Genomic DNA, 13,720 nt, shown 5'->3' on the forward strand with positions numbered 1-13,720 from the left:
AATTGCCTCTTTTCTTGGCTATGGCCTATTATCACTATTCTACTGAGGGAAACTCACACAACTTGTACACTTTATTTGATGGAATGAAATCGGAAGAACAAACCATCTGGAAATCCCCAGGTTCCACCTCCTTTCACAAACATAGCTCTACCCAGCCAAACCGGGGCCTACCAAAAGGATGATTAAAAAATAATAATAGGGGCACCTGGATGGCGCAGTCGGTTAAGCGTCCAACTCTTGGTTTCAGCTCAGGTCATGATCTCAGGGTCGTGAGATCAAGCCCGATGTCAGCTCCGTGCTGAGTATGGAGCCTGCTTACGATTCTCTCCGCCCCCCGCCAAATAATAATAATTTAAAAATAACCTGAGGATTCTCTTCTCCCCAATGTCACAAAGAATCTTAAGATCAAAAACACTTTTTTTAATGACTTTATTTCTTTGACAGAGAGAGAGCACAAGCAGGGAAGGAGGCTCCCCACTGAGCCGGGAGTCTGACCCGGGGCTCGATCCCAGGACCCCGGCATCACGACCTGAGCCGAAGGCAGCGCTTACCTGACTGAGCCACCCAGGTAACCCCAAGATCAACAACATTTTTGAGAGCAATGAAGAGAAGGGACGAACAAGGAATAACTTCAACTTCTTTTTTATTATCTTTTTGGTTCACTTTATACAATAATTTGTATCTGTAAAAGAATTCAAATTTATTGAATAAAAGGCACTGCTTATGATTTACAAAGCAATTAAATAAGTTGAAGAGGAAGCATTTAGTGAATTAAATAATACAGGGTTTTTTGGATCTGTAACTGATATACATTTGATTAAAAAATAAAGAGTTTGTATTAGGTCACCACACAGATTTATACAACAATCAGATGTGTAAAAACATAAGGAATTGAGGTCTTATGGGAACCCAACAGAGGTATCTTTTCCTTAATCCTATGAGAACCAAACAGTTTTAGAAGCTAAGCCTATTATGTTTACAGATATGCAAAACACCACAAGCAAAAACTCTTTAAGAAAAAAGTATGTTTTCTCATTTTCTATTCTTGGCACAAATGTTAGTTCTTCCCAGTGGAACCAAAACCTCCTGAACCCCTCTCAGTGTCATCTAAAACCTGCAAAGACATAAAGGTGGTCGCCAGGTAGTTAATTTCAGTTCTCTTTCCGTTCTCTCTAGCTCCTAACCTTTAAGACTTTTATTCTTGCTCTACCATCCTTTCAAAAAGGAGATTACAAAAAGAAAATTAAATTTTTAAAAAGCTCCATAAATAAAATATTGGGAAATTTTCAAAAAAGCTAGAGAAATAGAATTTCAGGGTATATTTAAATGATTTACTACCCAAAGCAATGCTATATAGTAGCTATGAAAAACATTTCACGAAATTCTAAAACTAAGCTTTTAATTTTGCTTTAAATAGGACTATTATATGTATTACTGTTTAGTTACAAATAGCATATGAACCCTCGAAATTGTACTTTTCCCTTCACTGAAGATGTTACATCATTTATTCCCTGCTCAGTTTTTATGATACTTACCTGAACTTCCTCTATTTCTGGATAAAAAATCCGTTCACAAATGAGCTGTGCAATCCGATCACCCTTTTTGACTTGAAAGGAAAAAAGTTTATTACTGATATTTTATTGATGCATTCTCTATATCTTGCCTGTACAGTGAGAATTAGAGGAGAGAGCATGTGTTATCTAGACCCTCAGAACACTCCCTGCATTTATGTGATTATACGCCTTTAACGTACCTTCAAACTTTTCTTTGCCAAAATTAAAGAGTACGACACCCACATTTCCTCTATAATCTTCATCTATGACGCCAGCTAAGGAAAAGAAAAATAACATGAGCACGGTGTATGCTACCAAAACACTGAGGGTGTAGGATTACCTTGAAATCATCCTTATGTAGCTCCAAGGTTTTATTTTTTTATTTATTTTTTTTTAAGATTTTATTTATTTATTCGACAGAGATAGAGACAGCCAGCGAGAGAGGGAACACAAGCAGGGGGAGTGGGAGAGGAAGAAGAAGCAGGCTCATAGCGGAAGAGCCTGATGTGTGGCTCGATCCCCTAACACTGGGATTACGCCCTGAGCCGAAGGCAGACGCTTAACCGCTGTGCCACCCAGGCGCCCCAGCTCCAAGGTTTCAATCCTTACAAATGCGTAAGTGAATCTTGCTTTGGAACTAGGTAAAGTCTCAAAACTAAGCAATAGAGTCTCACTAAAATGCAAATACATAGAATTTATAGAACGGCCCTCCTTTTCCCACCTGTCACCCTCACATACGGTGACCATTTCCCATCCTAAACTGGGAGTAGGTCCTTAGCACCTCAGATGGGTCATCCTGAATTGCTCACTCCAAAGCCACTGGTCATCCACTGCACACCTGCTAAAGAGACTAGAAGAAAACTACAACCTGAGTTTTAAAGGCTTTTCCTGGTGGCAGCTTCCCACTAATATCCAGACTGAAATATGATTGGGTCATAAATAAAAAGTCAAACAGCCTGAAGATCAGCAGTGGAGTAAGTCAATGCTGACATTGTTAAGCCACAGTCTAGCACATATCCGAACGTTCATTTTATAATAAAAATGAAGGTGAATCCTTCCGTTCGTACTCCACCTCTCCTTCTAATCAGAGCCACCATCCTTTCTTAGAGCGTGATCTCTCAGAAGACATTAGCACATCAGCTTCACAAGGAGTACACTTTTCCATAACACCGTGTGTCATCAGTACCTGTTTGAGGTTATGAACACAGGGACAACCACTCTTTGCAGGAGAGGACTTGAGCCAGGGCCCTGCCTTGGCCCAGAGAGGTACATTTACCAGGCTCGTTAGAATTTAACTTGGAGCCAAGAACTTAAAATGTTTCCCAAAACACAAGCACAGATGATGCAGGTGTAGCAGGCCTTCCCGCTTCCTCTTTCGAAACTGAGACTAATTCACAACGCAACGGTTTTTAGCGTATTCAGAATTATGCAACCATCAGTACAATCGGTTTGGGGAACCATTTTCATTACCCCGAAACAAAATCCCCTACCTATTAGGACTCACTTCTCTTCCTCCTCATCCTCCCCACTGCCAATTTCCTTTTATACATGTTCACTCCTTCCCCTCAGTTTGTAAAATGACGGACAGAATTCACGGGACCCTAATTAAATGTAATTCCATGTTACAGCTTGCATATTAGTAACACCCCACCTCCTAAAAACCAAACACACAAAACTCTTATTTAAGAAAAAAAAGAAAAAGAATCAGGAATGTAGCTCAATGGGTATTAAAGCTGGTTGGCCAGACTCATAATTATTTGAATGTCAACTGAAAAAAAAAAATTTTTTTTTTTTTTTAAGAACAAAGGTAAGCATTCCCCTTCGATTTTCTTACAGGGAGAAAAATACTCAGAAAAACCAACATTTTAGATTTTTCCAGGGGATTATAGACGTATAAATGAATCCCTGTGCTTTATGAATGATTTACTAGGGATAAATGAAACTGAATCGAAGCATTCTTACACAACAAGTGTTCTGAAGTCTGAATTAAAGGTAAGTAATTTTTAACAGTGAGAAGGAGGGGTAGGTAAGTAGCAGAAAGGCAGCAGAGGTGGTTCATAGCACGTCTAGACTGAAGGAAACACTCTTCTTTTCTAGCTACACAAAACAAAACCTTGACCAATTCAAAGAATTCTGAAGCCTGGCTTCTTTCCCCACTGCCACTTGACCATTAAATTAGTCCTTACTGTGTAATTGGTAGAACGATGGGACCAGCTGTTTTCTATATTATCTATATACAGAAAGTTCCGGCTGTAGGAACAGCCTGGATCGGATTCAGTGGAGAAACCCCTGCGGAGAACATGCTATTCCACGCTGGCTAGAACGAATGACCCCAAAAGCCCATGGACTCTCCGAGCTGGAGATCTCAAGCACAGGCTAGCACTCATTTGTCTGGAAGGGGTTCAATGGAGACAATGTGGACCGACTTCTGAACTCTTCGTTTCTACTTTTTAAGAAAAATGTTAGATTACCCGAATAGTACACATACATGTAAAATAAACCTAATCATGTTCCCCTACCGTCCCTCAGGTAGCCAATGTTACAGTAATGGACTTGACACATTACTTTCTTGTATATTAGATGTCAGATGTCCTTGTGTATTAGTGATTTCCAGTCTCATTAAAAAGTTTCCAAAAAGCACTTTCCTGACCAAAGGGTGTGTACATTTTAAATTTTAACGGATACTTCTAGATTACTTTGTAAAAAATGTGTAGCAATTCAAACTTCTATCGGCGATATTTAAGAATACCCATTTCCAAAGTCCTTGCCAGTACCAAATAACAGCAATTTTTTTTTTTTAAGATTTATTTATCTGAGAGAGAGCGTGTGTGTGGATGGGGGAGGCGCAAGGGGAAAAGGAGAGAGAATTTCAAGCAGACTCTGCGGAGCATGGAGCCCGGAGCCCGTCACAGGGCCTGATCTCACGACCCTGAGATCATGACCTGAGCCGAAACCAAGAGTTGGACGCTTAACCGACTGAGCCACACAGACACCCCCAGACGGCAGCAATTAAAAAAAAAAAAAAAAAAAAAGTCTGGCCAATGTGATAAGTGAAAAATGGTATCTCATGGCTTTACTTTGCATTTCCCTGATGACTAATAAGGCTAGAATGCTTATCCTCTGTATGTTTGTTGCACATTTGTATGGCCTCTTCCATATCTTGTTTACGGTATTTCCCGTATTTGTTTGGGTATTTAACTCTTTCACCTATGACCTGCAAGTATTTTTACTTTACGGTATCTTCTCCCATATAAAACACTCCCTTCTTGTAAAGGCCTTTGTTATATATCTATAAAGTAGTCTGATCAAACTCAAAATGGTTGGGTGTCTTGAATTCTGTAAAGCCAGACACCTACCAAGATTTTATGCTTGACACATAGAGATGTGAAAAGTCTTTTAACCAACAAAAAGAAATGAAGTTGTTTGAAGTCAATTAAAATATATAGCAGAAAAAAAAGGACGCTCAATAATACTTTTTTTTTTTTTAGCATGAATGCCAACAGTATGAAAAATCCAATTGTTCCAAGATTATTTATTACTCAAAGGCAATCTGACCTTTGAGAAAAACCCAAGACATTCTTTTTCTACATAAGGAACATAAGCATCAGGGATATTTCTCTTCATGAGAAAGCAGAAAGTATTTTGAAGTTATCACTGGAAAAATCATACATTGGAACTGGCAGAGTAATTAACTGACTTCAGGCAAAAGTTTTACTGTGTCAAGACTTTGGCATGTCATTTGTTGGAAACCTTCTTTAGTGAAAACTACCCACACCTACCAGATGTGAATTCTGAACAGATTCCTGCGTACTCAACTTTTCCCTTTGACCCTTATTTACAGCCTGGGATTTCGAACGACATCTCTCTTCTGAAGTAAAAACTCTGGCCAACTACGATAAACGTGTGCCTGAGAGACATTTTTAAGATACTCTACATCCAAGAACACACCGCCCTGTCATTTTATGAATAATACCACACCAACCACCAGGCAAACTAACTTTCCATTTCTTTTACGTGAATGTTTTTCAGAAGGTTGTTTAACAGAGCAAAAATTAGTAACAAAGTCAGAAAAAAGAAAGTTGCCACATTAAAAAAAAAATCTATGAGATCTCTAGGGGACAAGAAGTATTTCTTACAGGGTCTAGTATGTATCAAACAGCGTGAGATGCTCTGCATTATAGTATCCCTCAATCCTCCTATCCTGGTGAGGCAGGCACACTAATTTTCATTTTATGGAGGAGCAAGCCGAGGCGCAGAAAGTAATAACTAGCTAATTAATGACAAAGCTGGGACCCAAGTCTGGTTGTTACTCCAAAGCCCATGTTCCTTTCACAACCGTTTGAAATTTCTTTAAAAATATATGCAATCTTTTATATCCTGAAGTTACAGTCCTAAATTACCATACTTGACGCTGTGAAAGTATTTTTGGAAAGCAAGCATAACTTAGCCCAGGCAATTCTCAACCCAAGCAGGCTGTTCATCCCTGCTGTGTCAAACTTGGCTCCTCTTCAGTCCCTAAAAGAAAGGACTCCTTTGGGGATCCTGGCTTGCCCCACAGCGCCACCTAGTGACTCCAAGGGCAGACTGAGGGGCAGGCCAGAGACAAGCCGGGACAGGCCTCCTTCCTCACTAAGGGCCTGCCAGGCAGGTTCACAGTGAGCTAATTAAGGACAGTGCTTGGTTGGAGCAGGGATGGGGTGAGGTGATACCCAGCACTTAATTGCAGTGTAAACAACAGAGGGACTGGAATCAGGAATGAAGATTCCAGGGTTTAACATGTCAGCTTGGGCTCCTCTCTGAGCCAGTTCTTCATCTGTTAAAAAGTAGCTTTGAAAAATGGCGGGATTTGGAGAAATCTAGCAGACCCATTAATTGGAGGGCCAAGATGTCTAGTTAGGTGAAGCACTCTGCTCATTAAGATGGGAATGCAAGTCAGGACAAAGGTCAGTGAGGTCTCCCCTGGAAAGGGGGAGCTCCAACGTAAGGAAACCATCCTAGAAAGGTGAGAATTTCCTTATGGTGAGGGTGGTTAGGGAGCCTATAGCAAGAGGGCCAGCAGAGACTGGAGCTCTGCATGAAAGGGGCTCCATGACGAAGTTACTGACTTTGGGAGACATGAGTAAGGCTTTATCATAAGGGAAATGAGTTACAGAGTACTTGTTTGACAACAAATGTAGATAGGGAAGCATAGTGTTTTCTCTTCTCACTTAGGGAGGACCCCTTTTTCTATTTTGCCAAATGTGGACGGCTCTCTTATACAGGTACGAAAATTCTTACAGACTGACCTGCATTTTCTATAACCTTCTGCTTAAATAATTTCTTATTGCTGCTTAATTTGTTAGTTATTTAAGCAAAACATACTTGCTTTAAAAATGACATAAAAGCTTTTCCTATCCTTATAAAACTACCTTCCTTCTAAGAACAGAGTCATTTTTGGACTAAATGCAGATTATCACTAAGCCAAGGCAAAAATCCTATCCATCGGATAATGTCTAGTTAGCCTATTAGTAAAATAACATGCATTTCACATCATGGTCATTTTAAAACTAGACATAATCAAATAATATCTGAAACTGCATCATGATTATTTCAGAGGTGGAAATTTCTAACGAGACAAAACACAACAAAAATCATTTCCTTTTCTTGAAGGTAAAAATCTGTCATTTGATTACTACTCTCAAGGAAGGGCCAAGCAAACACACACACGTACATATACAGAATAAAAAGGTAAACGTATTACCTCCTACGTCAATGAAGTGTTTCGCAGCCAAGCCAGAACGGGGAGCTGAAAAACAAAAAAAGGAGAAGTTGGCTTCCTTGCAGGGGGAGGGGTGATACTGGATGTAATTTACACAATTTAAGCCGCTCTCATCTCCTAGGACATCTACCTCTTCACCTTAACTTTAGCAGATGGTTCTGGATTCAAGAATATATTTATTATACTGTATTATGAAAGTAGGAAAGAATTTTTTTTTGAAAAAGTTTAATTCAAAAGCAGCTTAAACCACTCCCACACGACTCCAGTCCATTGAGGATCTGCGGTGGCGTGGCACCGGACCGTGGCAGTGGACCACTGGGGTAGACTGAGAGGCGAGCAAGTGGGGGCAACCGCGGACAACGCTGTCATGCAGTCTGGCCACAAAGGGAGGACCGTAGCTGGCAGCGACACAGGACTGAGGAAGGAGACTTGTGTTTTAAGATGGGAGATCTGAGCATGATGCAGTCTAGATGGGAAGAGGGCAGAGGAGAGACAGGCATAAATTTAACCAATGAGTAGCAGAGTTTGGCCTAGAACTTGGGAATCTTACTCATGATTCAAATGCCAAACGAGGTGTCTGTAAAAACAAATGAACCTGAGTAAGATAAAAGGCCTGGTATCAGTCAGGCACATGGTCAAAAACTTAACCTTAAAAATTCAATTCCAATGTTGTTTATTCTCAAATGAAAACATAAAAAGCAAACTGTATACCTTAGACTTGCTGACTTGAGCACCAGGCCTACCGTTAATTAGTCTGGCTTCTAGTTTTCTATTCCAGAATAGCTTAAATCAAGGCACTTTGTCAATAAATGCTGCTTCTTCCTGCTCTTCCTTTTATTTCATTCCATCTCCTGATCCCCACCCCCCAAAATATTCTCAAAATGAAGTGCTGCCAAAAGGAGATGAAGAAAGAGCCCATTTCGTTTTTCTTCAAAAGGCCGAAGTCTTAGCGGCTCTCACACTCAGGGCTAACAGGACAGTGGTGGTCTAGCCCCTCCCCACCCACAGTGCCATTTGTTCCTTTACATTTACTCTGAAATTAGAAAGTGATGATGCATCTGAAGAAAATGTTGAACTCTCTCCAGTGACAGGGCACTTGCTCTTCGTTTTGTCATAGCTCCTCCCCCTCTAAGGAGTTCGCTCCCCTCTAGTGCCCTGAAGGGTATGTATCCCTGACCCCAACAGACCCCATGGAAGGACAGCCAAAGCGGGAAAGGCTTAACGGTCTGATGGACTCGGGTGAACAGGAGTCAGGAGTTTTACTCTCAGGATAAGAGATGCTGTGTATCATTAGCCCAAGCCTCACTCTATTTTCTTATATAACAAGTATTAGTCATTCTCATCATCGTCTTCACAAAGACACCTGAGCTCAGATGCAATCTGATCCTTGAAGGGGGAGCTCCAGTTAAAAGTCATCTGTATTTTCAGTTTCTCAGTGAGGAGTTGAGAGAAAAACTCCTGGGCCAATGTGAGCCTCCTACGAGCTCAAGGAATCAGAAAAAAAAAGAAGGAGAGGGTGGGAGAGTGTGTGTGAGCGTGAGTGTGTGTGTGCGCACGCAAAAAGCAGATTCGTGAACAAAATGTAGTTTTCAAATGGCTGTATTTGCCATCACAGTTGGCACTTATTTTAGGACACATGCCAATCAATATCCCTTCCCTCATTTATACCCTAAGTGAGACTAAGACGAAGGAACAGATCATAAAGGAAGAGCCTGACAAATTGTCACGATGTCTTCAATCACTTACCTACTCTTCCATAGCACCCAGAAGGAAGAGCTACCTGAATGTCCGTTTTCACCAGGGCTTTCTCCATAGGTGGTAGTGTATAATCATAGGCACTAGGAAAATAATGAAAGAAAATAACCAGTACTGATGCGTAAAATTGCTTTTATATTTTCTTCCTTGTGACTAAGTATACGGAATTGCTTTAAATACATCTCATAAAATAATCACAAAATAATTCATGCAATCTTAAATTTCAATAACCCATCTAAGAGTTCAGTACTCCAAATTTCCAATTCAGATTAAAAAAGTTTAGGGGTGTCCACCTGGCTCAGTCGGTGGAGGTGGAGCGTGCAATTTTTTTTTTTTTTTTTTAAGAGAGGGAGAGAGAGGGGGCGCCTGGGTGGCACAGCGGTTAAGCGTCTGCCTTCGGCTCAGGGCGTGATTCCGGCGTTATGGGATTGAGCCCCACATCAGGCTCCTCCGCTAGGAGCCTGCTTCTTCCTCTCCCACTCCCCTTGCTTGTGTTCCCTCTCTCGCTGGCTGTCTCTCTCTCTGTCAAATAAATAAATAAAATCTTTAAAAAAAAAAAAAAAAAGAGGGAGAGAGAGATAGAAAAGTGGGGGGGGAGAGGGGAGAGGAGGAGGGAAAGAATCTTAACAGGGGGCTTGAACTCACAACCCTGATGTCATGACCTAAGCTGTCAAGGGTTGGATGCTTAACCAACTGAGCCACCGGGGGGCCCCAAGTGTGTGACTCTTGATCTCAGGGTTGTGAGTTGGAGCCCCACGTTGGGTGTAGAGATTACTTAAAAATAAAAATTTATTTAGAAGGTAGTGGTAGACATTTCCTTTTAGTCCATTATTAAAACGGTGCTGCTTGAGATACAGTCATTCCGGTGAATTTTTTTGGTTTAAGAGATTATCCACATGTAATCTTGTTCTCTCCTGGACAAAATTCTGTTGGGAAACTGCAGTGCATATTAGCAGGAGGGGGCAGAAAGGCAGACTTTTAAAAGATGTATGCTTCACTAACATGATATAAAAAGAGGAAGAGAAAGAAAAAAACCAGGGGCAGATGTGCAAAGATGGTAGTGTAGGAAGATGCTGAACTCACCCGCTCCCACAGACACATCAAACCTATAGCTATCTGTGGACCATTCCCCTCTGAAAAAGAACCAAGAAAGAAGGGCAAATACTTGCTAATAGCTAACATTTACTAAGCCCTTACTCTGTGCCAGGTACAGTCCTAAATGCTTTATAGAACTCATTTTATTCTCACAACAATACAATGATTAGGGAAGACCCGCAGAGGAAAGGGGAAAGTGGGTGGACACCATGAGAGGAGGGGGAGTAGAGCTGTGCTCTATCTGTTCTGCTGGCCTTACCAAGCAGACACAGTGAACCTCACTGGCGGGGGGACAGAGCTGCCCACTGTGAAGAGGCCCTGGAGAAGGCCACTGCTGAGGACCTGATTCTCTAAGATCCAGATCCACCCAGCATATGCTGCTACTGTGGCTACTACTGTAGCCCCCTTCGGGACAGAAATGGGAGATTTGACAATGAGCAAGACTGTGCGTTACTTTGGAGACCTTAATGAAGACTAGTAAAGCAATATTACATTTTCACTTCTTTCATTGGCATTTCCTCTCTTTCAATAATCAGACTTTAATTTATTAAAGAGAGAAGCTATTTCCATGTCTATTTCCATATACAGTCATCTTTGTTCATTAGGAGGATATTTTAAGTATCTTAAAGCTCAGTCTCTCATATGACTCACAACAATGCCCAGACATGGTAAGCATCACTCCACTTTTATCCATGAAAACTAAGGGACTGATTACGCCCCTTTTAGCTACAACAGACCATACCTCACTTTTTCTTTCCTTTCTTCATTACTATCATCACACACTCCTTTCTCCCGTTCTCCTATACCTGTAAGACTTAGACCAGTAGTTTTTATGTTAGAATTATCTGGGATGCTTTACAATAAATCCTAAAGATTTAGTCATGTAGTAAACACTCATTTCCCCTAGTATCACTGTTCACCCATCTTAATGGTTCTATGACCGGCACACAGTAGTCAAGGGCGGGCGGGGGAAAGCAGTGAACTAAGGGTCAGAAATTGTATTACCCTTGGGCAATCAATTCAGCTCTTCACAAAGTCCCTCACCTGTAAAAAGGTTAAGTAACACTTACCTACTTCAGGATCGTTGTGAGAATTAAATAAAATCGCACACGTAGTTTTTAGTAGAGGTAAAAAGTGCTGAACCAATGGAAAGGTGGTAGTATTACTGACATTCCCAGTCCTTGGGATAACTTAAATACCGACATACAGTGAAATTTCATGATTCCTTTAAGGCAGAAGCACCCTTCATTAAACCTCCCCAGGTATTTTCACTCAGCACTTGAACTTCCCCCATGGCTTCTCTTTCTATTGTGCACTGCATCACCCTCAGGCCACGCTTTGAAGCCAAGGTGGGCCTTATTGGTCGCTACCTTCCACTTGGAGAGGGTACAATAAATGTTGCAAAACAAATAATGGCTTGGTGGACATTTATATGTAGTTACCATTCTGCACACTAGCCCCAAATCCTTACTGAATTTATGCTAAAGAAGAAAGCTAAAATTTTCAACGCTAGAAAAAGACAAAAATCTTTCATATTGATGAGGGAGCAGAGGGCTGGCTGATGACAAAGCATAACCTCCCTCCATCCCCCACTCCTGGGTGGGACAAGCCTGACATTCTTCCAGGAATCTCCAACTATCTTAATGCTAATGCCTTGCTCTAGGGAAAAACCTTAACTTGACAATGGCAAGGCCTCAGGTACCCTGTGAGTCTTTAACATATGAAAGTCCTTTTGAAACCTCTCTTTCTCCACACCTCCCCCAACCCCATAGTATATAATCAGCCACCCCTCAAAACCCTGGGGCAGCAGCTCTTTCTGCCTATGGGTCCTATCCTCTTGCTTTAACAAACCACCATTCTGCACCAAAGACATCTCAAGAATTCTTTCATAGTCCGGACTCTACCCCACTGAACCTCACCGATATTCCAAAACCCTATCAATATATGCAAAAACGGTTTCTGTAATCTTTTAGGTTAAAGTTTCAAGCTGTGGCAGCAGACGGCAGGAATATAAGCGAACATGACTGAGAGCTCTAGAACTGCACAGCCGGACCCTCTCTGCGTGGGGAAGAGACGACGCGGGGAGAAGGCGGCCGAAGTCCCCGCTCACCTGTACAGGTCGTAGCCCGCAGCCCGAGCCGACCCCTTGGTGGGGGCGGTGGCGTGCTCCGAGAGCCGGACAAAGCGGAGCCGCATGCTGCCCTCCGCAGGCCGGGGCCGCTTGCTGGGGGAGATGGCGGGTGTCGCTTCAGAGCAGGGCATGGCAGGACAGAACGTGAGAAAACACAGCAGCGGAGGGAACAAGCGGATACAGAATTAGCGCGCCCACCAGAATTTAAATCTCCCGCCAGCAACTCCTCGCCCCGCCTCGCTCCTGGACGAGCCCACAATTCTGGCACAGCGGGGAGGCGAGATTCAAATTTGGGGCTGGAAACCCCTCTTGGAAAACGGATTTGGGATAGGAAACCACTGCGCCTTCTCAAGCTTTTCCAGCTCGGGTACAGGGCCAACTTGTGCTGGGACAGCTTCGGGGGCCTCCCGCTCACACAACAGAAAGCAACCACTTTCCCCCTTTAGGGGCCCTAATGGACTCGCGCGCGCGCGAATAGGGGCTGCGCGCCCTCCGCGTGCCCACCCCGCCCAGAGGCGGAGGGCTTGCTGGTCGGATCCGCCCCCCGCCTCCTCCCCCTCCTCCCCCTCCTCCCCCTCCTTCCCCTCCTCCCCCAGCGGCTGCGGGGAGGGTCGGCCGGGCTCCCAGCCTCCCCACGCCCTTCTAGGCAGCGTGTCCTTCCAGCCTGGGCCCCGACATGTCTGGTACCGCGGCAGCCCCGGCTCAGGCTGCGAGTGCTGGACAGCGGCCGGAAGAGAGGCCCCGCGGCTTCAGCTCTCCGCCCGGCGCTGCACGCGTCTTTAAACCCTGGGCGGAACAGGGACGTAAAGAAATGGTGGCGGAGCGCGGGGCGAGGGCACAGGGGAGTCATTTGTCTCGAGGTATGGGCGCTAGTTGGCTTGTCCGCTCCCGCAGGCGCGCGCAGCGTCTGCTCTCTAAAGACGCGTCTGGGTAGGATGACCTCGGAAGCAGTAACGGCTGCCGTCTGACGAGGAGCGCACGGAGGCGGCGCGTGGGCCTCCCTCCGGCTGGCGCAGGCGCTGGACCCCCAGGAACGGCGTCTCTGCCTCGCTCCTGAGACCCGCATCTTTTTTGTGGCCCCTGTTTTCCAAGACTATCCTCGAGGCTCAGGGCCTGGCCCCTGCGCCCTGCTGAGTTACCTGGGGCGGCGCCGCGCTCGGCCATGGCTCCTCAGGTTCTAATCTCAGGGACCCCCAAAGCAGCGGAACCGCATCACGATGCAGGTGGTAGTCGCCGCGCGCAGTGATGCGTCCTAGGCTGTGGGCAAGGCAGCGTGTCCCATTTCCTAAGAGCACCCGCAGTGCACCGAATGCCATTTACCTTTAAAGGGGGGGGCGGGGGGCATGGTCTCAGGAAGATCCCAACAACAGCTCAGTTGCTAGCGCTGTTTCATAGGACCCACAGAAGCACAGAGGAGGGGGACCCCCC

General features: G+C 43.9%; 1 protein-coding gene across 4 annotated transcripts; it reads right to left on the reverse strand.

Moving 5' to 3' along the window:
- Positions 1-626: 626 nt before the first annotated feature.
- On the reverse strand, positions 627-13,551 carry DUT (deoxyuridine triphosphatase). Of its 4 annotated transcripts, none has more exons than XM_040620655.1 (8): positions 13,432-13,551; positions 12,272-12,407; positions 10,904-10,975; positions 9,058-9,149; positions 7,294-7,338; positions 1,754-1,828; positions 1,536-1,606; positions 627-1,114 (listed from the first exon to the last, which is right to left on the reverse strand). In XM_040620655.1, the coding sequence occupies exons 1-8, from the start codon at positions 13,454-13,456 to the stop codon at positions 1,058-1,060; spliced, it is 573 nt and encodes a 190-aa protein (XP_040476589.1). In that variant the 5' UTR covers positions 13,457-13,551; the 3' UTR covers positions 627-1,057. The 4 variants fall into 4 exon arrangements, with proteins under 4 accessions (XP_040476589.1, XP_040476587.1, XP_040476590.1 ...); XM_040620653.1 differs by lacking the exon at positions 13,432-13,551 and adding an exon at positions 12,980-13,236; XM_040620656.1 differs by lacking the exon at positions 10,904-10,975 and having other exon boundaries at positions 13,432-13,471.
- Positions 13,552-13,720: the final 169 nt, after the last annotated feature.

Source organism: Ursus maritimus, unplaced genomic scaffold (assembly GCF_017311325.1).
Source record: "Ursus maritimus isolate PB19 unplaced genomic scaffold, ASM1731132v1 scaffold_35, whole genome shotgun sequence".
In the NCBI taxonomy this organism is placed as follows: domain Eukaryota; kingdom Metazoa; phylum Chordata; class Mammalia; order Carnivora; family Ursidae; genus Ursus; species Ursus maritimus.